The sequence below is a fragment of the Mastigoproctus giganteus genome, chromosome 13 (assembly GCF_048544385.1).
Source record: "Mastigoproctus giganteus isolate SK-2022 chromosome 13, ASM4854438v1, whole genome shotgun sequence".
NCBI classification, from domain to species: Eukaryota; Metazoa; Arthropoda; class Arachnida; order Uropygi; family Thelyphonidae; genus Mastigoproctus; species Mastigoproctus giganteus.
In genome coordinates this window covers 111,329,287-111,355,639 of record NC_143587.1, presented here as the reverse complement: position 1 = coordinate 111,355,639, position 26,353 = coordinate 111,329,287, and the positions used below count along the sequence as shown (strand labels likewise).

The following is a 26,353-nucleotide window of genomic DNA, read 5'->3' as shown; positions in this document are numbered from 1 at the left end:
TGATTCACATTTTTCAAACTCTTACAAGCAAGTGAATGCAGATGGTGAGGGTCTCCATGTGATTTCCACATACCAAATGTGCAATATAATGGCCATGAGCATTTGCTGTTTCATCTGACACATCTGGATACACATTCTACCAATATTTTGACAATTTTGCAAATAATATCAGCATAAATAGCATTAAGATAATTATTTCTTAAGGCAGATTCATCTGAAATACGTTGATTTACACAATTTTTTTTAAAAACTGCATTTCTTAATTTACTGAAAAGGATATTGCTGCTTATCAAGGTAAGAAGAGGCAAATCCTTTGAAAAATCACTCTTCTCTTCTCTCAGAGTATATGGTTTAGTTAAAAGCTACTGATCTGGCTTTTTTTTTTTTTTTTTTTTTTTTTTTTTTTTGGCCAAAACATGCAAAGTTATATATAGGACTCCAGTGGGGTGGTGGTGGGGGAGATATTTAATGCAGAAAATAAATAAATACAAGCAGACAGATGTTCAATGCTTTACTGTGTTAGTCCAATCACTGGGAATCTTCTGTTTCCACCAAAGATTAATTAAGATTGGTCTTATGTCCACCTTAGAAAAAAATTTTGTTAAACACAGTTCAGGCTGAACTATGGATAACAAATTGTAAATGAGAGGTAAACAACAAAGTATCATGCTAACTAGGCTGTCACAGAGGGAAAATATTTCATTGCCATCCAAAAAGAAATCAACCAAAAAGATTATGGAGTCTGTGGTTAAGGATATAGTAGATTGAGGTACTGATACAATACAGGACTATCCAGATAGAAATGGTATCCTTAATGGATCATTTAATAGGTTTGTGAAGAAGTTTTTTCTGACCAATCTAGTTAATTGGTATGACAAAATCATAAAACAGTTGGATTCAAGAAACAACTTTGATATTATTTACCTTGACTTCAGCAAAAATTCTGATGCAGGTATCCATGAAAAACTGTTATATAAATTGTAATTTATATAACAGTTTTTCGTGGATACCTGTATCAGAGTGGCCTAAAAAATAGGAGATGGAGGAAGTATCGGCTTCCTCTATCATTTTTCTCAGCTATGACAAGCTAGGGTTTGCTACCTAAGAGTCTAACATTCTGATGGAAGTGATATTTGGGTGACACTCTTGAATCAAGCGGACCAAATTTCATTGAAGTCTAGTTGTTCTGTGACAACCAAATCCTCTGCTTGAACATTCATAACAGTGGGACTGTTAGTATTCCTGGGTATGCCCATGAGTGCAAGTTCTGAAACACTCAACTGGTATACTGGGGGTGACCACCCAGTTGTGAACCAACATTTCTGTTTTGTACATATTTTTATATAAAAATAGCCTATTTGTAAAATTTGCAAAAAATTTCCATTAAATGCAGTTCAGATTTCTTATGAGCAGTAAAACATCAGAACTTTTCTTAAAATACAGACCAGTATTATATATATATATTTTATATACTTTCAATTTTATTCACTTACAACTTGTCACAAGGATTTTTTAAATATATGTTGATTTTTTTGTTAAACTAAACCAGCCAAAGTTTTTCTATTAATTGAATGAATCTAGTGATAATTTTTAATGAATGAATATTTCAATTATTGAACTCTCTTGATTACTAACCATTCAATTATTACCATCACCTGTGTGTGTGTGTGTGTGTGTGTGTGTCTGCATTCTGCATGTGTGTAGATATATATAGACATTTTTCGTGTTCATTTCAAGTATGTTTAGAAGTGATTGTTTTTGTACAAATTGTCTTGAAATCTACAGCCATCTCTTATCTGTATTTCCAAGTAATTATAGCCAGATCACACTGGGAAAAGTTACCGAGTCACTCGTAACCTTTCCATGCCATCTTTTTCTGCACTACTACTAAACTGTCTAGTTCATTACTCATCCCTCTGGAATTGTCCTTGTGCTGTATTTTCTTATGTTATATACATATTCAAGGCTTTTGTGACTATAGCTTTAAAGGTATACAACAATTTAATGTTTTCGCATTCTGCTATCTTCCCAGTTGATAGAAGCCAGTAGCACCTTAAGTGGTCATAATCTTCATAATCTACTCTTCTGAAATTGAAACCCTTTCCTTTGCCTTTAACAATTGCTGCCTATCTCCTCATCATTCAACTTAGAACTCCATGACCACTCCCAGCTAATGATAGCTGTACCGTCAGTTGTATGATGTCATTTAGTTCGCGGTAGATGATCAGGTCTAGAATTCACTCCCCAGTACTTTCCCTAACATGCTGATAAAAATAACAAGTGATTTCAATCTGCCCCAATTAATTAGGAGCAAACCGAAATCACCCATAAAAGACATTCACAATTGCTTGCCAAATCCATATACATGTAGAGGCTCTCAACAGAATCTTCTCAACCTTTTAATCTATAGGTTACTTCTACTCTCAATATATACCTTTGCTTCCCAACTAACTTCCAACACAGATTCTGTACATGACTTCTGAATGTTTGGGAGTTTTTGTAGAGCTTAGGCTGCTTTTGATAAGAAGCTTAGAAACCCCTCCCTTCTATCTTCCCCATCCTTCCTAAATACATTAGGCACCTCCGTAGCCAGGTGGGAAGGGGCAGCAGTGCATAGCACACGCTTCTTGATTAGACCGGGGTTCAAGCCCATCACCACCAAATACGGAGGATGCGGAAAGGTCAGGGAATGACCACCGCATATCCCAGAGCAATATGGCCTTAGTTGCTAATGCTCCTAAAAAAAAAAAAAAACAAATAACAAAAAACCTAAATACATTGTACATATCATAGTGAAACTCGTCATCCCCTATTTCTGGGTGGTGCCTCCGTAGCCAGGTGGGCAGGAGCTGCAGTGCGTAGCACATGCTTCTTGAATAGATCGGGGCTCGAGCCCATGACCACCAAATACGGAGGATGCGGAAAGGTCAGGGAATGACCACCGCATATCCCCGGAACAATATGGCCTTAGTTGCTAATGCTCCTAAAAACCAAATAACAACTATTTCTGGGTGGCACAATGTTTCCGTTAGCCCTATTATGTCAGCATTAACTGTCCCAGACAGGAGTTCAAATTCACTCATTTTATTGACATGCCTGACATTACTGTATACAGTTAAGACTAAATGTTCTTGTATAGCTTGCTACCCTGATACTCTCCTTAAAGTTTTTTAAGCTTGTTTTCCTAGCTTGACCTTTCCACTTTTGAAATGTCACTACCCTCCGAACATCTTGCCAATATTGGCTGTTATGGCCACAAACAAGAACTCTTGAGATGTGTGCAAGCATTACTTTGACCAATATCATCAGATAAACACATATCTATGTAACCCCTATCACCCCTGCAACTAGCAGTTTCCCCTGAACCCTTAAGGTATCTTCAATGATGCTGGCATAAACCCTTGCACCACCTTTGTTCAAGCGTATCCTGTCTCTACAAAACAGATTTCTTCTACCAAGTGTGGACCATACTGATAAAAATATTCTTCCAGAAGCCCTGCACAGTACCTCATGTCTTGAATTAAACCATAATTCTGTCACAATTGTGTAATTCTGCCTACTAGGCAGAATTACACTTGCAAGAGCGTGCACACACTTTTGACCTAACTTGAGGCATTTTTTCGACATATCCAATTTTTTTCCAATACATCATCAGATCAATGCTGCTTAATATCATTAGTTCCCACATGAATTATAACACTCTAGTTACCCCCCCCCCTTTAAAATCTGACAACCTGTAAGAAACATCACTAATTGTTGCTCCTGCCAGACAAACCCTTGGTTACAGTTCACCTACCCTACTTATTACAAACAATGTTACCCATTTCTCCCCTGACAAGTATTCAAGTATAATTTGTATTTTTTGGCAGTCTGCAGAGTTACCCTATATGCCACAGTTGCATCTGTAAGGCATGAGCCAAAGCAGGCAAGTGTGACAATGTGGGTGTGCAGTCTATGTGTTGTTCTGTTGAATATTGAAATATTCAATAGGCACTTGGCGTCTTCGCAGCCAGGGGGCAGAGGACACCTGGTCCCCAGCCCCTTGACTCTCATCCCAAGCCAAATGGAGGTGCACCAGGGATCGCAAAGTAAAAGTCTCATACTGGGGCTTCCAGGGATTACCTAGAAACTCCAAGATAAATTATGAAAAGAAATGGAATAAAAGTGGGAGAAGTAAGGAAAGGAGGAGAGGATGGAAAAGTATTAGAAAAGATGGGAGATGAAAAAGAAAGGCATCTCCCAGAAAAAGGAAGAACAACTAGTAATAATGAGAATAGAAGAGAATAAGAAGACAGCTAGCAAACTATCCATAAACATCTCCCAGAAAAAGGAAGAACAACTAGTAATAATGAGAATAGAAGAGAATAAGAAGACAGCTAGCAAACTATCCATAAACCTTATAGTAAGAAATCTATGTGTCCAACCCTTATGGATATTGAAAATTACTATGAAAAGTATAGCTGCCATCAGGACAACCCAAAATATTAATAAATCCCGATGGGATATTTGAAACATAAAACTAGCTGTCAACCAGACAGCAAAACAAAATAAATACCCTACACAAAATACACTATATTACAGAATTTTACTTAAATAAATTCAATCTCCTCATCTAGCACACGTTGGAGAGAGAGAGAGAGAGAGATATTAATAAGCTTCTTCTTGCATTAACTTTCATAGAACAACTCTAAATAAAAGATAAAAGACTGGAATATGCACAATTTAAGTATAGAATTAACCTAGAGTTAACCACACTTCAATATCCACAATTAAACCTAACACAATATCCGCAATTAAATCTAATACAATATCCGCAATTAAATCTAATACAATATCCACAATAATTCTAATACAACTGTGTAATTCTTCAAGTAATGCTATAAGATACTGAACTCCTAAAGGAGTCACCAGCCAACTTAAAGGACTGAGTCAGAGGATAAGCACAACATATCATCAGTACCTTTGTATATCATCAACAATTAGTTACCTCTATACCAAAATTTAAACCAAGCATATTTAATTTCAGCTTTAACATCAATTACCATATCCAGTATTTTTCCAAACAACATCACCTATATTACAATTAAACACCAACAGCCAATTCAATAAGTATTGACAAGCATCACAACCCATTCAAGAATTTAAATTATTATCATGCACTATCAGTCAGTCCAACCAAAAATCAAAGACCACCAATTACAGGCAACTCTCGGTTTACAAATGTTTGATTTACGAATATTGAATTCATTCAAAATTTCTTAAAGTCGCCAATAGATAAGAGTTCCTTATAAAACCGTATAATGAACATAATTGTAACATTTAAATTAATAAACTTTTAAAAAATGTATTTATTACAATAATTATCAAAAAATTATTATAGATAATTATATTGAAGTGTTCTTGGTTAATAAAACTAATCTAGCCTGTGAAAAAATGTTGGTTTACAAGCCACGCTGCACAGAATTTGAACTCTGATGAAGATATTGACGAGTAAAAGTTGAATACATATATAGGTAGAGTAGAGTACATATATTATGTTAGTATATATAAAATTAACAAGTACGATATTTTGGTTTCTTTTTATTCTTTTCTTATTTTATTTTACGTTACATATCATATACGATAAACCATAACGCATACATACATAATAATAAAACATATTGTATAGACCATTCGATGTTTAGTACACGGTTTTAATGCTTTAAAATGACTGCTAATATATATATGATATGTATCGTAAAAGCTCAGGAATGAAAGATACACAGAACGAACAAAACCTATAATGAACAACGTCTTGGAACGGAACTCGTTTGTAAACCGAGAGTTGCCTGTATTGACCTAATCCCAATCAGAAATATCCACAATCTTGACCATTACAGGGACAATAATTAAAAGCACATTAGTCCAATGACTCAATTAACCAGGTTTCCATCAGAATCTTCTAGTAATCATTGTCAATTACCAAATATATACACTATTTACATTAAATTATAGGTAGAGCAACAAACTTTGTAGCTCTAAACACAATGACCTCTTATCTCATCAGACTTTTCGTCACATATATTTTATTTCCACCACCAATGAATTGAGGACAATCAAATCAAATTCTATTTGTAATGTACACAGCATACATGTTGGTCTAACAATTGTTAAAACTGGCATTCAGGATCCATTCTACAACACGGCAACAAATCTCAACTTACTGATAATGAAATATCAAATTAGAACTAAATGTTTTTGAACCAGCAGTTGACACTTGATTATTCTGCTCTGGGGACCAAATCATGGGTGCATCACTTGGCAGATTAATTTGTGATTTGTCAAAGAGTAGTACCCTAACTCTTTGGAAATACAACAGGTCAATTTCAAATTGTTATACAATTTAGTATTGTCACAAGAAGTACTTAGGTCATAGCATTTTTGGGATTTTTTTTTCTACATCCACTATTCCGGCCACAGTGTACCAGGTCTTTTTGTGTACTCCAGTTAGGTATCAATGAGTAGTATATATACAAGACCTTCTGTCACGATTTCTATCTGTACAATTGTACATGTTTACAGGTTATTTTGCATGTTAGCAACAGTGAATAAATGACAGTGGATATTTCACTATTGTAGTACATAAGCAAAGTATTTATGAAACATTCCTTAAAATAAAAGGACTGGAACTTATAAACACTTTAAGTTCCCAGTTGATTGGCCGTTTGGAAAGCCAGTAAAGGAGGAAAAAGGTAACTGACAGGAATTAAATAATTTGCATGTTATACAGGCTGAAAAACTGTAAATAACTAACTGAGAAAATACTACACTTCCTCCCTGAGATCAGTTAACCACAAGGCGGGGATTATGTCAGTACAACTGCATGTTTCAGCCTGTAAGACATGCTTATATGCATGTTGTGTAGGCTAAAAAATTCTGAAACTCACTGGAAAAACTACTGCCTCCCTGAGATCAGTTAACTACAAAGTGCAACTGAAGAGGCTTTTAAGACTTCTAGTTTCCAAAGGAATTTGAAGAGGCCTATGGGTAACATTGGCAATTGTTAGTTCAACATACCAAACATTTCATCACTTTTTTGCCAAAAGTTCTGTTACCAACATGATCTTGAGAAACTACATATGAGATTTTCCCTATTCGATGTCAGAAACATTAACTTTAAACACTTGAACTGGACACCAAGATCTATATTCTCATATTCCTCTGCCCTGCCGTCATCTTATACGGTGCAGGGATCTTAAATTTTTGCCTCCCCCCCACGAGCAAAACTATGCAGATGAATTTTGGACTCTCCTGTACAACCAGATATCTACCTGCCTCCAAAGATGACCAGGTTTCCAAGATAATCCACATCAGATTTACCACAACTACTGAAATGCTTACAGCTTTCATATCTGCAAGCATCTGGAACCACTGCAGATGATTTATTGCACCATGCTCTCTCTCTCTCTGTCTGTCTTTGACCAGGCCCATCACTCAGCCACAAAGCATGGGTTTCACAAAGTAGATAGTTTTACTGGAAAAAATGCTGGAATATGCCCAAACATCAGAAGCCACCACCACACACAAACAACCACCCCAAAAAAAAGCAACAACTTTTAAGCACAAACCAAGAAAATTTTGTTTTTGTGCATCTGCCACATTGCCCATTCATTCCTTCAATCAGAGTATGGCCACACATTTAATATCCAGTACTTCAACTACAATGCCGACCGAGCTAGCCGAGTGGGTAAAGTACCTGCCCGGCAACCCAAAGGTCGCGGGTTCGATTCCCGCCTCGGGCTTGGATCAAAGTACTGCAAAAACCTTGGGAGGTGCAATATGGCCACAGAAGCCGATGTGCCAACAACTACCAAATCAAAAAAAAAAAAAAAAAAAAAAAAAATCAACTACAATATACAGTACATGGATAGCTTATGTGATATGTATGGAAAAAATAAAATAAAGCAATAATTGCTAGATTCATATTTCTCTGATTTTAGTGAAATTTCAGGTGACCTGACAAATCTTTCTGAAAGAATTAAACATAAAATTTTATGAAACTCCATTAGTAGGAGTCAAGTAATAACATGCAGATGTGGTACTACACTTAAGGTGGTAGAAAATGAAAAAGACCTGGGAGTAATTGTGCAGGCAGATATAAAGTTTTCTGAGCAATGCAGACAGGCTGCCAGGGCAGGTCATGGGGTTTTGTCAATGATATATAGGAATTTTGCTAGCAGGGAAAAGGAGGTGATTATCCCTCTGTATAAGGCAATGGTCAGGCCAAGCCTTGAGTACTGCGTACAGGTCTGGAGGCCTCATTTCAGGAAGGATGTAGATTTACTTGAGTGTGTACAGAGAAGGGCAACAAGATTGGTGAGGGGAATGAAGGGATCCTCTTATCAAGAGAGGCTTAAGTTCTGCAAATTGCAGTGGCTGGAGACTAGGCATCTGCGTGGTGATCTGATTGAGGTGTATAAGGCCTTGAATGGGTTCAGCACGCTGAATTCTGATGGGATCCTTCCACTTGTTCAGATTACGAACCTAAGGGGGCATAAATTCAAATTAAGAAAGGACAGATGTAGAATAGATGTGCGGAAATTTGCCTTTAGCCAGCGGGTGGTTAATTGCTGGAACAAACTTCCATCTGTCGTTGTGGAAGTTGATAGGCTGAATAAATTTAAGGAGGAACTGGACAGGCATTTAGAGGGAATGGTGTGATTTTTTTTTTTTTTTTTTTTTTTGGCTGATGCTGCATAAGCTCATACATTTGCTTTCTTGCATTGCATGCCACTACTACTACAGACTGGTACAGAAAGACAGAGATGGTGGATGGATAGATGCAGCAAGGACAATGGGTGTTTTTATGTATAACAGTTAACTGAGGAGTGCGAAAAACTTGCAAATATTTTAATGATATTTGCAAGTTTTTTTTTTCCAATTTTCTCCCAACCTATCCTAAGAATTAACATTAACAGATACTCAAACAAGTTTTGATTATAATTTCAATTATAACACGACAAACGTATGTATAACCTTATAATCCAATATTTAGTTTTCAAACTTAATTGCCTTATTTCACTTTCGATTCATATTATGAAAATGCAAAAATTGTGGAAATTAAAATAGTAAAATTCATGTTGCAATGTCTGAATACTTTACAATACTTTATTGAAACCATATAATTCAAATCAGTTACATATGACTAATAAAACTCTAACACAAGAAAATAAGTACATATACTCCTATTTGATATATGTATATTTGATAACAAAAAAACATATAATGCACTGGTGGGATTGTTGCTTATAACTTACAGTAATGTTATGATAGCTTTTGATAAAAAAAAAAAAAAAAAAAGTTAACAAAATCCTAAATTCATACCTATCACAAGTATGTAGGAGGTATGAACAAGAAGTTTGTTCAACTAATATTTGGGAAATGATGAAGCTCACCAATTATTTGGATGGATCTCCTCCTTAACACTGTATACACCAATTCTAACACTTCTACAGCATTTGTAAGCTTTCCTGATAGGTTTCTTTTGGATTTACTGATAGTTCCTTCCTGTGTCTTGTCCTGAATAATTTCCTCAGCGGGTGGAATTCTCCAACCTTACAAGGGGGCTTTAAGCTGGGGGAAGGGAACAGGGAGCTAAAGTAGCCCACTTTTTCAGCTGTTTTTCCTCTGTTTCAGCTGTTTTTCCACTGTTTTTTCTGTTTTTTCATTGTGCAAATGCTGTAAAAGTATTCCTGCTCACTCTTTGACCATGCAAGAAAAATTAATAATAAACAATGCAATACGCATAATCCTCACATTTGATCACAATAGTCTTACTTTTGTTTCCAGGTCATAGCTGAATTCATATCCAATAATGGAAGAAATAAAGTGTGGGCCAGCAACAAAATGTTAATATGTTAATATTAATATATGAAGAAAGTAAGTTCATGCAGTATCAGCCAAAAAAAAAAATCCTACATCACAACCATCCTGCTTCAATTTAAATTTGTGTGTGTGTGTGTGTGTGTGTGTGGTTTGAGCAAGAGTAAGGATGACATCAACATTTAGCTTACTCAATCCATTCATAAAAATATCTCAATCGAATCTCCTTGTAGGTGCCTAGTTCTTATGTTGATGAAGATGAACTGTCCCTGAAGTTTCCAGTTGATGTTTGATTCATAATCATATCACAAACATGAGTGACTGAATTACTGGTTTTTGAAGATGAAGGCAGCCAGAGCGAGGATCATCTATGATGGACAAGTTAACCCCTTTCAACTTTGTGAACCTTTGAAGATAATAAAGCATTCAAAAGCTGGTTTACTGAATTGGAAATATGTACATAATGGAATGAAACATTTTGTGCCACTGAACCACTCCTTCAGTGATGCAGTGACAGTTGTCTCTGCAATATCATCATCACAAAAGATAACTTCGGTCACAAGAACTTGTCCTTGTTAATTTTGACTCCATTATATACATATTTCCAATTCAGAAATAAACAATGTAGTACCAATGTAGGTTTTGAGTGCTTTATTATCTTTAAACAACACAGTTTATGTATGTATCATGCTACTCAAGGAACATTTTTCTGAACCACTGAAAAGCCTTCAAATGATACATAGCAGTTTATCTGAAAGCTGTTTTTAACATTTCATGGGTTTCCATTGCACTTCTCCCTAATTTTAAAAATAAAATATGATGCAAATCTACAGTTCGATAAAAACACTCATTTTAAAACTTAAATGAAACAAATAAAACATATTCTATTAAACGTGTTAATTCAGTCTGACTGCTAATAGAGGAGTAATTCATGCACTACTATGTCCACCTAGATGAGTCACGGAACACATTGTGACATAATGCATCAAGGTATTTCCTATCATCCTGATAGCTTCACCACTTTGAGGAAGAGGAGAAAACACACTCCACGTTGAAAATGTTTAGATTTAAATGTCTGGATTTTTAAGAATAAATCTGTGCGTTAAGCTGTCAACTTCAAAAATGTGGCACATGAACAATACAAATAGAGTATTTAAATGCAGTTAAGTGTCCTCCTGGTTGATGCCATGGCATTTGCAGGAGGTGTTACCATCAGTACCATGGAATGGAAGCAGAAATCAGATTTGAAAATAACATCAGGCATGATAATTCTGAGCTAATGTCATGCCATTTTTTGAAGTGATTAAAATGTTACATTTTACTTTTGGTATATAGTTTTCCATTGTTGTCAAAGGCTAAAAAAGACCAAATTTATTTATTTATTTTTGTTAATTTTTAAATTTGTTGCAGATGGAGCTAAAAACGTATTCCCTAGTGATCAATAGTTACCTACCTGTAGCAAGCAGATATTTGGAGCCCTGAGCTAACATACTCTATATAATTAATAATAATTTTCATTATTTATTGGATCTAGATATGTTACAGGAAATGGAGTACAGCCTTTGATACTAGCCTAATTGAAAAGACAGAATAATTGAGAATATAGAGTAGTCTATTTAAAAAATATTTTATTCCTTTGGAACAAAATATTTTCAAATAGACAACTCTATCTTGTAATTAGTTAAACAAATGATAATCATATAACTGACAATTAGATTATTTATATAATATGCAATTAAACAATCTACCAAACATCAAAAGAGGATCATCTCTCACAGATGGCTTCATGAATTCATCATCTGACCAAGGTGCTTCAGCAGCTGTTATCTCCAACAAGTCAGTCACAGAAAGGTTCTAGAAAACAAAGTAAAATGGCATGGATTTTTTTTAATGGAATAGTACATTAAAGTCAAATATACAGGTGTTTACATATTAACATGAGCAAGCATTTTTTATTATATATTTTTTTAAATCTCTGTCAGACAGTCATAACTTATGAACAATAAGTTTTCACTGTCTGACAGATATAATGTAGGTGGCTCCATAGCCAGGTGGGCAGGAGCAGCAGTGCATAGCAAAAAACCAAATAACAACAACAACAGCAGATATAATGTAGAAAAAATGTACTTATGACACAAATATTGTAAGAGACAACTGTATTAACACATTCGCTGCCTTTTATACGTGCAAGAGTCCTTTATGTGTGCCTTGAGGTGCTGAACAAGTAGGCACAGTTTTTTAGTAAATGGATTTAATCTGTCAAGAATCATCCATCCAAGTAAGACTGGCTTTTTTTGTAGTGTTCTAACATCAACAGATGCAACTGGATGAGATTCAGAATTTGCATCACTTCAATAAAACTCTATTTCAGTATCAGATGACATATTATAAAGAGCTAATTCAATGTCATCAGCTTCAGCATACTGTCCATTCCATTTCTGATGTCCCAGGCTGTGGATCCATTATAACAATCCTTTAGGGAAACACCTTTTACATGAAATTTTATCAGTAGGTACACAATAAGGATGATGTTTTGTTTTTCACAAACTGAATAATTAAAATTCAGAAAGCATAATCTTCAAAAAACTTTACCTTTTCTTTGTGTGGAAAATACCAATCTAGATAAAATAACCATAACATAAGCAAAGGCCATATTAAATTGAACACAAATACAGGAACTCCCCGACTTACATAACACTCAACTTGCAGAATTCGACTTTACGTAAGTTTTTGCCAGCTGGTGAAAACTTAAAAAATTTGTGGAAACGTATTCTGCATCCCGTAGGAATAAATGGAGGTATCGTGAAAATATCGTAACCTGAACCCAATAACACTGTTTTTTTGTAATTCGTTCCAAGTCCTTGGAAGTTGAAAATTTCGCTATATTACTACTATTTATCTCTCTAAAAGGTCATACAAAGGGTACTAGGAAAGTTTTGCAATACAGCTTTGTTTATTTAATTTTTTCAAAGTAATTTCCTCTACATTCAATACACCTCTCCATCCTCCGAAACCAATCTTTAAACCAGTTCTGCCAAGTTTCACTAGGGAGTAAAGCACACTCGTTGTCCCAAGCCCGTAGAAGGTCCTCATCACTGGAAAGCCGCCTCCCTTTTAGCTTCATTTTCACATGCGGGAACAGTGCAAAGTCACAGGGAGCAAGGTCTGGACTGTAGGGAGGGTGCTTGAGAAGTTTCAGTCCTGTCGTGATCAAATATTCGGTGCAGGCTTTGGCGCGGTGAGCTGCAGCATTATCGTGATGGAGGTACCAGGTGTCCATTCTTGACTTTGGCCGCAGGTTCTTCATAGATCCAATGACTTTAGGCAGGCATTGTTCAGTATACCACTTAGCTGTGACTGTCTTCTGCGTGTCCAAAACGACACGTTCCACAATTACACTCGATTTGAAAAATACAGCTATCATTTTCTTCTTTACAGATCGGGATTTTCTGACAATTACGGGTGTGTCGTCATCATCAAAGACCCACACTTTATTTTGAGCCTTGGTCGGCAGATCGTAATAGTACAGCCAAGTCTCGTCACCTGACACGATGTTGTTCACATACCGAGATTGTCCCTTATCAAACTTTTTTAACATCTCCCGGCACCAAGTCACACGTCGTGTCATCTGCTCTTCAGTCAGTTGATGCGGCACCCAGAGAGAACAAAGTTTCTTCACGTGCAAATGATCTTGCAGAATCGAACGAATTGCTGGTGCATTTAGGCCAAAAGTATCCTCTATCTGTTGGTAGGTCACTCGCCTGTTTTCGTCAAGCATTTTCCTCACAGCAGTAACGTTTTCCTCCGTAACTGACGTTTGTGGCCTTCCCGGCCTCTCAGAATCCTCCAGAGTGAAATTTCCCCTTTGGAATTCTCTATACCACCTGAATATCGTTGTACGATGTGGACAATCATCATCTAGTGCAAGAGTCATTTCTTCTAAGCACTGGTCTATGGTTAAACCACGCACGAAATTATACCGCAAAACTGTCCTTATCTCATTTCGTGACCACGATGCCATCGCAAGCACTTTACACTCTCACTACTAATGAATAACTGAGCCCATCGACTTGGCGCGGCGGCTACTATGCACATATGAACATGTCTCAACATGCAGCAACAAGCAGCTTCCTGTGATTCATTGTTGCGTCATATTGCAAAACTTTCCTAGTACCCTTTGTATTTATAATGGAAATTGCACTATCCTTTCGTCGTTATCATATGTTCCTGTTTGTGCCCAGAATCAATTTTGAACACTTTTGTGATATTTTTCTAAAGCACGTTTCTGGAGGTCGCGACCAAAAAAACAATAAAACCAACTTGCACTTTCCGATTTATTGGGCTTTTCTGTTGGTGCAACTGGCGCCTCCGTAGCCAGGTGGGAAGGAGCAGCAGTGCATAGCACACGCTTCTTGATTAGACTGGGGTTCGAGCCCGTCACCACCAAATACGGAGGATGCGGAAAGGTCAGGGAATGACCACCGCATACTCCAGGAGCAATATGGCCTTAGTTGCTAATGCTCCTAAAAACCAAACAACAACGCTAGTGCAACTAATTATAAACAGATAGTAAACTCGATCTTATTGCATTTTCAATAATACCGATAACTGGAATTGTGTGGGTTTTTACGCTATTATGGTGAAATGTGTTCCCCTTCACTGAAATCTTCAATCATATAAAAAACAAATTTTCAGAAACTTTTCTTCATTCCTATTTACATATTACAATGATGAAGGGAAAGCGACCAACGAAAAGAGCAAGTGGTGGCAGTGCCAGGAAACAAAACAAAATTCTTTTAGAAATGAAGATGAAAATGATTAAGAAGTACGAAGCAGGACAAAGTTTGTCATCTATCGCTGCTTCAACAATGAATACTATTTTAAAGGACAGTGCACGTATAAAAGAACATGTCAAAGGATCAACACACTTAAGATCAACAGTGATCACAAAACAGCGGTCAGGTGCTATATCGAGGATGGAACAACTGTTAATAATATGGATGGAAAATCAGATTCAGAAGTAAGTTCCCCTGAGTCTAATGACCATTCAAGCAAAAGCAACAAGTACTTATAATGATATTAAGAATAAGTATGGCAAACCACAACCTAAGTTTGTGGCAAGCAACGAGTGGTTTAATACGTTCAAGCATCGCACTGATTTCCACAACTTTAAAGTATGCAGTGAAGTCGCAAGTGCTGATTCTGCAGCTGCAGAGAAATTTTGTGATGTGTTGGAAAAAATTATTGACGAAGGCAGCTATTCAACGCAGCAAATTTTTAATGTTAACGAGACTGCTCTGTATTGAAAAAAAAAAAAAAAAAAAAAAAAAAAAAAATGCTGGATCGAACATACATTGCCAAAGAGGAAAATACAATGCCAGGTTTCAAGGCATCAAAAGACAGGGCCATGCTCTTGCTTGGGGCTGATGCAGCAGGAGATTACAGATTAAAACCACTGCTTGTGTACCATTCTGGAAATCCTTGTGCATTTAAGAGCATCAATAAACCCACCCTACCCTGCATTTCTAATCGAACCAGAGAGCATCGATAACAATATCTCTATTTGAGAATTGGTTTTAATGCTGCTTCATTCCTGAGGTTGAAAAATATAAAGACAACGACGTTCCTTTCACAATTTTGTTTCTATTAGATAATGCTCCTGGACATCCTACACATCTAGATGATTTCAATTCGAATGTGAGTTATATTTCTATCGCGAAACACAACTTCACTCATCCAACCTATGGATAATGGTATTATTTCGAATTTAAAAGCATACTATTTAAGCACATTTGCTAAGGCATTGTCTGCAGTAGACGATGAGAAAAATTTTACGTTGAGAGACTTTTGGAAAACTTACAATATTTACCATGCCACGCATTGGAAATGTTACAATATTTACCATGCCACGCATTGGAAATCTTACAATATTTACCACATTAATATGGCCTGGGGGAAACTACTAACAGTTGTTTAAATGGCGCATGGAAGAAAATATGCCCACGGCATGTAAAAGGATTAGAAGGATTTGAAAAAGATGAACCATATGAAGAGGTTACAGATAAGATTGTAAAGGTTGCAGAGCTACTTCAGTTGGAGGCTGATGCCAAAGATGTGGAGGAGTTAATAGAGGAAGAAGAGAGGAAATTATCTAAAAAATAACATATTGACTGACTTGCAGGCAGCAATAGTGAAAGAAGAAAATGCTGACGAAGCTCAAGATGAACCAAATGAGCAGCCGAGATGCTTCATCGCCAGAGAGATGCCAATGGCATTTCTTGAAATTGCATCGGCAATAGTGAGGTTTGAGAAGATGGATCCCGACAGTGAACGATTCTTAAAAGTTAACAGAGGGGTGAATGATATGCTTGCTTGCTACAAAGAAATATATGATGAAAAGAAAAAAGCCATCCAGTAATCCATTAGTATGGTCTTTCGTAAGGTTGAGTGGCCAACCCCTTCTAAATCTCCACAGTCCTCAATATCCGCAGTGGCATACTTATCAGCTGAAGACGTTGATTCTGGCAACAATGCTCGAGAGGTAAAACTTACTGACATTATGCCTGTCTCCTCACTTTTTTTGTAATTTTATAATTTTGAAATTTTTTTAAATTGCACGCTTTTGTAATTTTTACTTTTTTTTATTATTAATAATAATAATAATAAAAAAAAAAAATGTCTATTCTGGTGCTCCACCTAAAATTGGGGAATACTTTGTGGTGCTGCATGATCTAATGTTATTAGTGGAGTCCCACAGGGTTCAGTGTTGGGTCCACTGTTGTTTTGTATATTTATCAATGATATTGATGAAGGTATATCAGGCTTAATGTCGAAGTTTGCAGATGATACAACGGTTGGCAGGGTTGTTAATGACAGTAATGGCAGTGTGCTACTGCAACAGGATCTAGATAATTTGGGTAGATGGGCTAAGAAGTGGCAACTGAAGTTTAACCTTGACAAATGCAAAGTACTGCATATGGGTAGAAGTAACCCCCAGAGAAACGTACCAACTGTGTGGTACTACACTTAAGGTGGTAGAAAATGAAAAAGACCTGGGAGTAATTGTGCAGGCAGATATGAAGTTTTCTGAGCAATGCAGACAGGCTGCCAGGGCAGGTCATGGGGTTTTGTCAATGATATATAGGAATTTTGCTAGCAGGGCAAAGGAGGTGATTATCCCGCTGTATATGGCAATGGTCAGGCCACGTCTTGAGTATTGCGTACAGGTCTGGAGGCCTCATTTTAGGAAGGATGTAGATTTACTTGAGTGTGTACAGAGAAGGGCAATAAGATTGGTGAGGGGAATGAAGGGATCCTCTTACCAAGAGAGGCTTAAGTTCTGCAAATTGCAGTGGCTGGAGACTAGGCACCTGTGCGGTGATCTGATTGAGGTGTATAAGGCCTTGAATGGGTTCAGCACGATGAATTCTGATGGGATCCTTCCACTTGTTCAGATTACGATCCTAAGGGGGCACAAACTCAAATTAAGAAAAGACAGATGTAGAATAGATGTGCGGAAATTTGCCTTTAGCCAGCGGGTGGTTAATTGCTGGAACAAACTTCCATCTGTCGTTGTGGAAGTTGATAGGTTGAATAAATTTAAGGAGGAACTGGACAGGCATTTGGAGGGAATGGTGTGATTTTTTTTTTTTTTTTGGCTGATGCTACATAAGCTCATACACATGCTTTCTTGCATCACATGCCACTACTACTATCTGCTAAAGGTTGAGCAATGCAACTCTAGTAGATAACTGCCCAAAGGAAGTTTTTGGGAAAACATTTGAACATAAGCCTAAGAACAGGCATGAACAGAAATTGTATTAACTAATAGCAATCAGCTTGATCTCTCTCAGTCAATTCTACAACACAGCCTATCACCAACTTGCTGCATGCATCCAATTGCTACTACCTGAATTGTCAAAACTTAGCAAACTCATTACATCAACTAAGAAATGTCATTAGTAGTAGCACATTCACCAATTAGATCTCTTTTCTGAATCTTGGTTTCATGAGGGAATCTAGTGAAATTTATATTGTGAAATTTATATAGTAGTGAAATTTATATTCAGTCTATGTTATATATCATAGAGATTGTGGATCGGGGGGGGGGGGGGGGATTGAAATTGCATATAAAGATCACTATATGCTTACACATACTGGTCTCTACTGATTTTAGGATTAGGTAATACAATCTTACTCATCATCCTTGTATATACTTTCCTCCACTATTGAATTATGGATCTCTTGACAAGCTGAAAATAGTATGCAAGAAATTACGTAGCAAATAAATAATGTTGATACATACTCTTTTAATTGGTTTAATTGGCTATTTTAACCTTCAGAAACGCAAGTAAAGGTGAATTTCCTTCAAAAATTCGATTGCAGTGCATTCAATAGGTTACACTGCCTAGGTCTCAACCAATACTGCAGTCTCACTATTCGCGGAAGAAGTTAGATCTAGCAATTACCATGAAGCACCCAAGCTTAACCCTTGACCAGAAGTGCTATGAAGCCAACAAAGCCACAAGCTAGGCTTAACTTCATGAAAGCTAACTGGCCAAGCATTATAGAGAAATTTGCTTTTGTCAATTGGCCTTCTTTGCCCTGATCCTAAACAAGTATTGTGAATTGATGTTGCAGAATATCAACCATGCTCTCAATGAATATACCCCACTCACTCAAATAACATCTGAGCACCTTCCTAGCCAGTAATCCCCAAGAGCTAATAATAGCTATTATGAAGAAGTCTCAAACACACAGAAAAAGAAGGAGGGGGGGAAATCAGCACCACTTAAAACTTAAGAAGGATTCCAAATATTCAGATCACAGGTCAAACAATTTCTATTCAGGGACTACCAAAGTTATATTACATCAATACAGAATAGCCTTATTAAGCAAAATAATGCCAGGCCCTAATGGAATGTGGTTAAGAACTACTCGTCTCATAAAGTAGCACTTCTGAACTTTATGTCCCAACAAAAGCATTGCCCTTCTATTTGCTGATCAATTTGATTTCAAAGAGAATGCAAATTCTCTTTGTAGCTCATAATTTCCAGTTAACAAAGAGGATATATTCAGGTCTTTTTATATTGCAAGAAAATAGCTATGTGCACTTAGGAAACTAGAGAATGATTATCCTTCTGGTTTTGATGGGATCCCTCCAGTTTTTTCAAAGGTGCTTTCAAGTATTTAGTTACCTGGCTGGCCACAGAGCTTTTCAACTGGTCATTACAAAAATAAATATATCCTAAGAATATAAAACAAATAATCATCATTTCTATCTACAAGAAGGGTGTTAAAAATCTCATGAGTAATTACAGACCTACATCAATCCTGAATTCTCTGTTGGGCCTTGATACAATAATACATAAACACCTATTTTGAAGCTTACATCACAAAAGAGCAACATAGGTTTGCCAACATAGATTTGTCAGCTGTGCCAAATCTCACCATCTTTTGGCAGTTCACAACTGAAGCTGTTGATCTGGGCTACCAGGTTGATTTAGTATACATAGACCTGTCAAAGGCCTTTGACTTGATACCCCCATTATCGCCTAAAACATAATCTTTGCCACTGTGGTTTACTGCAACTCTTTTAAGGATAGTTAATAGATTATTTTACAGATAGATGTCACAGAGTATCTTATAACAACGTGGTATCCAATGTGTCAATGTGCAAATTTCAGAGGGGAGTTCTACAATAATCTGGCCCATGCATCGAACATGACCATACAATAACAGATACATTAGACCAGTGTTTCCCAACCAATGTGCCGTGACCCTTTTCAAATATGCTGCGAGATTAAGAAAAATAACATTGAGTTCAATGGCAATAGCTATTTCTGTGTGCCGTAAATATTTGTCTTTTAACTTAAAGTGTGACTCGAGTGACAAAAGATTGCAAACCACTGCATTAGACAGTAGATCCTTGACCCGGCTCCACATGCCAAGGATGGTAATCAGTTGGTGACAAACTCTTCTACCTTCTGGATGAAGTTTCCAGTCACTCAACACGAACAACATAATCCAACACTACACACACACACACACACACACACACACAACTACATTGATTAGCATTATCCATATGGAAGCCGCATACAACACACTGTGGAGTTACCACAGTTTGCTTCGGTCTGCCTACGCAATAAATAATAATAAATTTGGCGCCTCCATAGCCAAGTGGGCAGGAGCACCAGTGCACAGCACATGCTTCTTGATTAGACTGGGGTTCAAGCCCATGACCACCAAATACGGATGATGCAGAAAAGTCAGGGAATGACCACCACATATCCCCGGAGCAATATGGCCTTAGTTGCTAATGCTCCTAAAAACCAAATAACAACAACAACAGCAATAAATAAAATAAAAAAATATATATAGGGTGTCTCAAAAATATTGGTACAAATGTTTAGGGGAGGTAGGTAACGTCTAAAGGAATGTGAATCGCATAGGAACCCATAACTGGAAACGTCACGGGAAAGTAGTAGCAGAGGCACAAGAAGCAGAATACTGACACAAGACAGTAATTAGTGGCAAACATTTATTTGACATAATATTAACAATGGAGTATGAGATGGATGCATTTCATGATGTTACAACAGATGCTCGAAGGTTCCACCACGAGACGCAATGCATCCATGACACCGACGCAGCATGGATTGGTGGACACGGTCGAACACACCTGGAGTTTCTTTGATAGTAGCAGCAGCGTACACGAGTCTTGCCACGAGATCCATTTCCGTCTCCACAGGTGATTCATACACGATAGATTTGCGGGGCCCCCACAGAAACAAATCAGGGCTCGATAAATCAGGTGAGCGTGGGGGCCAGGCAACGGGTCCACCACGGCCAATCCATCGACGCCCAAAACGCCTGTTCAAATGGTCACGAACATACCTTCCATAATGTGCAGGCGTCCCATCATGTTGAAACCAAATGTTGTGTCTCACATTTGCTGGAACATCGTCAAGTAAGCCTGGTAGAACCTGTTCATGAAATATCCGATATTTAGTGGAGTTCATGCGGGACGGTAATATGGTATGGGCCGACTAAGCAGTCACCGACCATACCTGCCCACACATTTATTGCGAAGCGATGTTGTGCCGCATGGGGGCGCACACCGTGTGGGTTGTTGTGAGCCCACACACGAGCATTGTGCTGATTGAATAAGCCTTCCCGAGTGAAATAAGCCTCATCTGTGAACAAAACATAGGCTGAAAAATTCAAGTCTTGGACACTTTCTTGGAGAAACCACTGCGCAAAAGCCACACGTGCAGGATGATCTTGGGGGGAGCAGTAACTGAACCCTTTGGAGATGAAAGGGGTGTAAGGAATTGTCGTACCAGACATGCTGTAAACTGCAACGAGACACTCCGAAGGCAGAGGCAACGGTACTTGTGCTGGTAATAGGATTATTCTGGACGGCATTCAACACACTTTCTTCCATGGTGGGAGTTTGCGTCGAACGTGGTCTGCCCGCACTACTCCTGTTACCTCTAAATGATCCATAATCGCACAAATTTTGATGCACACGTGCAAACAAACCGGTACATGTCTGTCTGGGAAGCGTTCTCCATAAATTCGTTGAGCGGCTTGTCCATTGCCCTCTGCTGATCCATACACTAGGTGCATGTCTGCCAGCTCACAGTTCGTATATCGATGCATGCTCTTTGTGCGGAGACTACTGCTTGAATGAGTAAACCAGAAATTTTCCCTCTCGCGAACTGATGAACAGTGCCATCTACCGACTTATGGTGATGTTTCCGGTTATGGGTTCCTATGCGATTCACATTCCTTTAGATGTTACCTACCTCCCCTAAACATTTGTACAAATATTTTTGAGACACCCTATATACAATAACAGACTCCATAATCAGCAGATCTCAAACTGTGAAATACTTGGCAGTGACATTCAGAATAAATTGCACATTTAATCAACATAATCATATAACATAACTCATAATCACATATATGTCCTGTAATCCAAAACTTATCCATGCTTTTCAAGATGAAGATACTGTTCATTCTCAAATACGAATCACCCATTTGGAACTCATCGACTAGCCTGAGAACTAAGCAAAATATGGGTGTGCAGAAACATTTGTACAGTATCTTTCCAAGAGGAGTAAGTACTATTTGGAGTATATTTGGAGGAGTAAGTACTACAACTCACTTCTATAAGTTTAATCTTCAGCTACTACTTACTTGCAGAAACAATGCTGATATCAAACTGCTTAACCAGATAATGACAGAAATCTACATATCAACCTAATTTGTAGAGAAGATACACCTTAATTGTTTACTGGTAGCAGTCCATAAAAGGGATATTTTTTAAGAATCATGCTTTCTAAACCAATCTTGTTAAGAACAGCATCATTAACAGACTGATCAATATTGCAAATACGACTGAATTAGATATGTTTCAGGTGTGAGTTAACTTCCTTCAGGAGTTGAGACAAACTGAGAAATGATGTCTGAAGTACCTTCATTTCCAGAACTCTTAAGTCACTGTACCTTGTTCTTCTACCCTCACCCCAAATTTTCTTAATGTATACCTTTGATATGTATATGTTCTTGTTTATACTCTGGCACAACAACAAGGTCAGTGGAGTTTACAATAAACTATCAATACAAATTTTAATCATATTTAGTAGTCAAAGGCTTGAACCCCGGCCCACTCAGAGAGTGCATGCTACTGCACTCACACTCCAGACCACTCGGCTATGTCAGGTTTATTATTATATACTAATTTATTATATTTATTTAATTTTTTGTCTGCTTGAATCAAGTATCATACACTGTTATTGGCTTTGTTGTTGTGTAAGACGTTATCAGCAAAATAAAATAAAATTACAGCCAACCCAGCTGGACATCACTCAATGTGCATTACTCATTTGGTATGTATATCATATTACAAATAAGAAATAAGGTTTTAAATAAGAAAAAATCATCAAAAACAAATATGGGCAATGCAAAGTTTATTTGGCATATACGATACTTCAAAATATTAGAAATAGCAAATATGGGGAACATAAAAACAGATTTTCTTATTTCCCATTTTAGTTTTTTTTACAGTATTAAAAAAAATTTGCTTTCCAAATATTCTGAAAAGAAACAGAAAGCTCATTTAAACTGTATCAGTTTATCATTCAAGCAAAACATATCAATCATAAAACAACAACAATTTGTGACTTTTGACTGGAATTTGTGGGTTGGTCACTCACACACTAGCAAGACTTTTGTGGATTTATTGGATGATTGCTTTCTACAGCAGAATGTTTGGGAGGCAACTAGAGGGAGTAATACTCTTTATCTGATTATCAGTAGTGATTCTTCATGCATTAAGATCTGCAGATAAAGGAACCACTAGGTGGCAGTGATCACAGTGTGCTGAAGTGGGATTTACTCAAAGAGGTAAGTAACTTGTTAACAGGTCTGTACTTGTTAACAGGAGAGACTGCTTCTACAGAGATGGGATACACTTAAATAGAGAGGGTGCAAGAATGTTTGCTGATGCTATCGAGGCGGTGTTAGTTGGGTCGGAAAACTGCAAGATTGGGGGGATACAAGGACTAATAGATTAACAGTAGCCACTGGCAGAGGTGAAAGTGATTCTTGCACTGCTTCTATTGGAATGAGCCGCAGCCTGGAAAATAAAATGCAGGGTAGTTTAGAGACTGCTGGGAATCATTGGGGTACAAATAAACACATAGGTTGTGTTAGGGTAGCTAAGAAAAACAACAGGTGCATGTATACTTGTGTGTACACCAATGCTAGGAGTTTAGTAAATAAATTTGATGAATTTGAGGTATTGCTCAAAACATCAAAGGCAGATATTGTGGGGATTTCAGAGACGTGGTGTCACACAGATATAAGGAATGCAGAACTGGAATTTGGGGAGTACAATGTCTACAGAAAGGATAGACAGGGTAGGAAGGGAGGAGGGGGTTATGCTATTAGTTAAGAAATGCATAAAATCCAAGAAAGTGAAGCCAGTTGACATTGCTGGACAGTGCAGTGTCGAGTCAGTATGGTGTGACATAAGCATTGGGAGATCAAAATTGAGAGTAGGAGTGTGCTATAGGCCTAATGACTCTGATGAGTATAATAAGAAACTGTACGGGGAAATAGAGTGGGCCAGTAAATCAGAGAGTCCTATAATGGGGGATTTTAATTTCCCAGATATTGACTGGAATTTGGGGGTTGGTCACTCACACACTGGCAAGACTTTTGTGGATTTATTGGATGATTGTTTTCTACATCAGCATGTTTGGGAGGCAACTAGAGAGAGTAATACTCTTGATTTGATTATCAGTAGTGACTCTTCATGCATTAAGAATCTGCAGGTAAATGAATCACTAGGTGGCAGTGATCACAGTGTGCTGAAGTGGGATTTACTCAAAGAGGTAACTACCATTAGGGGTAAAGGGAAGGGTTATTGCTTTCGTAAAGGCGACTACGATGGACTGAGACAGTATTTAAATTCTATACAGTGGGACCAACTGATGATGTTACCAACAGCAAATTCAAAATGGGAAGCATTCAAAGAACTTATCTTGGAAGCTAGTAGGCTTTACATACCAACTAAGAAATATTGTTCAAGGTTTAGGCCTAAGTGGATGTCAGATGAACTAATGAGACATATGGCAGAGAAGAAAAATGCATGGGATACATACAAATTAACACATGACACAGAAGCCTATGATAGATACAAGTTGATCTGTAACCAAGTTACAAAGGAGGTTAGGCAGGCGAAGGCAGATTACGAGAAATCTTTGGCAAGGGATGCAAAGAAAAACAGCAAAGAGTTCTTTACTTATGTAAACTCTAGAAGGAAGGGGATGAATCAGATTGGTCCACTTGATATCGATGGGTCAACTGTTGATAATCCTGCTCAGGTAGCTAACAAACTGAATGAATATTTTACATCGACATTCACACATGAGGAGTTATTCAGCGAGGGGAATGCCAGAGGTGTATTCAACTCTGGCAGTAAGCTAGAGAATCTTGTAATAACTGAGAGTAAAGTGGAGGAGAAATTATTGAAGATAAATACAAGAAAGGCACCTGGGGTGGTGGGATCTATCCAGTTATATTAAAGGAAGCAGCAAAGGAAGTAAGCAAACCCTTAGCCATAATTATGAGAGCTTCCTTTAACACATGGAGGATCAAAGAGTGACACAAATAATTATAGACCTGTTAGTTTAACTTCTGTTCCTGGAAAATTAATGGAGGCACTGGTTAAAGAAGCACTGCAGGATCATCTAGACAAGACTTCAGTCATAGCTCAGACACAGCATGGTTTTGTTAAGGGGAAGTCTTGCCTGACCAATTTGATTGGATACTATGATGCAGTCACAAAAGAACTGGATGCAGGGAATAACTTTGATATTATATACTTGGATCTTAGAAAGGCTTTTGATACTGTTGCACATGGAAGACTGCTGCACAAATTGGAGCAGTGTGGCATTGGAGGCAAATTGCTGCTGTAGATAAAGGGGTGGTTGAGGGGGAGAAGACAGAGAGTGGTAATCAATGGACACTGCTCATCGTGGACTAATGTTATTAGTGGAGTCCCTCAGGGTTCAATATTGGGTCCATTATTGTTTTCTGTATTTATAAATGATATCGATGATGGTATATCAAGCTTAATGTCCAAGTTTGCCGACGATATGAAGGTTGGCAGGGTTGTCAAGGACACTACTGACACTATGCTACTGCAACAGGATCTGGAAAGGTTGAGCAGATGGGCTTCGAGGTGGCAAATAAAGTTTAACATTGACAAATGTAAAGTACTACATATGGGAAACAGCAACCCCAGAGCAACGTATCAACTCTGTGGTACTACACTAACAGTGGTAGAGAATGAAAGGGACCTGGGGGTGGTTGTGCAGGCAGATATGAATTTTTCTGAGCAGTGTAGACGGGCTGCAAGAGTAGCTCATGGTGTATTGTCGATGATATATAGGAATTTTTCTAGCAGGGATAAGGAGGTGATTATTCCATTGTATAAGGCAATGGTCAAACCACACGTAGAGTACTGTATACAGGTCTGGAGGCCTCATTTCTAGAAGGATGTAGAGCTGCTGGAATGAGTACAGAGAAGGGCAACAAGATTAGTGAATGGAACAAAGGGGTGCTCTTACGAAGAAAGGCTTAAGTTTTGCAAATTACAGTGTCTGGTGACTAGGCCCCGGTGAGGTGATCTGACAGAGGTGTATAAAGCCTTGAATGGTTTGAGCATGCTCAATGCTGATGGGGTTCTTCCTCTTGCTCAGAATGATCACCTGAGAGGGCATAAATTCAAATTGAGAAAAGAGAGATGTAGGATAGATGTGAGAAATTTGCCTTTAGCCGGTGGGTGGTTGGTTGGTGGAATAAACTTCCATCCCTTGTCGTGGAAGTTGATAGCCTAAATACGTTTAAGGCTCAGCTGGACAGGTATTTCGAACGAACAGAGGGGTGAAGTGGAAGTGGTTATTTTTTATTT

General features: G+C 37.7%; 1 protein-coding gene across 1 annotated transcript in view; it reads right to left on the bottom strand.

The window, feature by feature from the left end:
• The window catches only part of LOC150076361 (protein arginine N-methyltransferase 3-like), a 240,780-nt gene that overhangs the window by 189,622 nt on the left and 24,805 nt on the right, over nt 1-26,353 (bottom strand). The window contains exon 3 of the mRNA XM_090387332.1: nt 11,610-11,715. Coding sequence (XP_090243458.1) covers nt 11,610-11,715 — 106 coding nt within the window. The remainder of the gene's footprint in view (nt 1-11,609; nt 11,716-26,353) is intronic.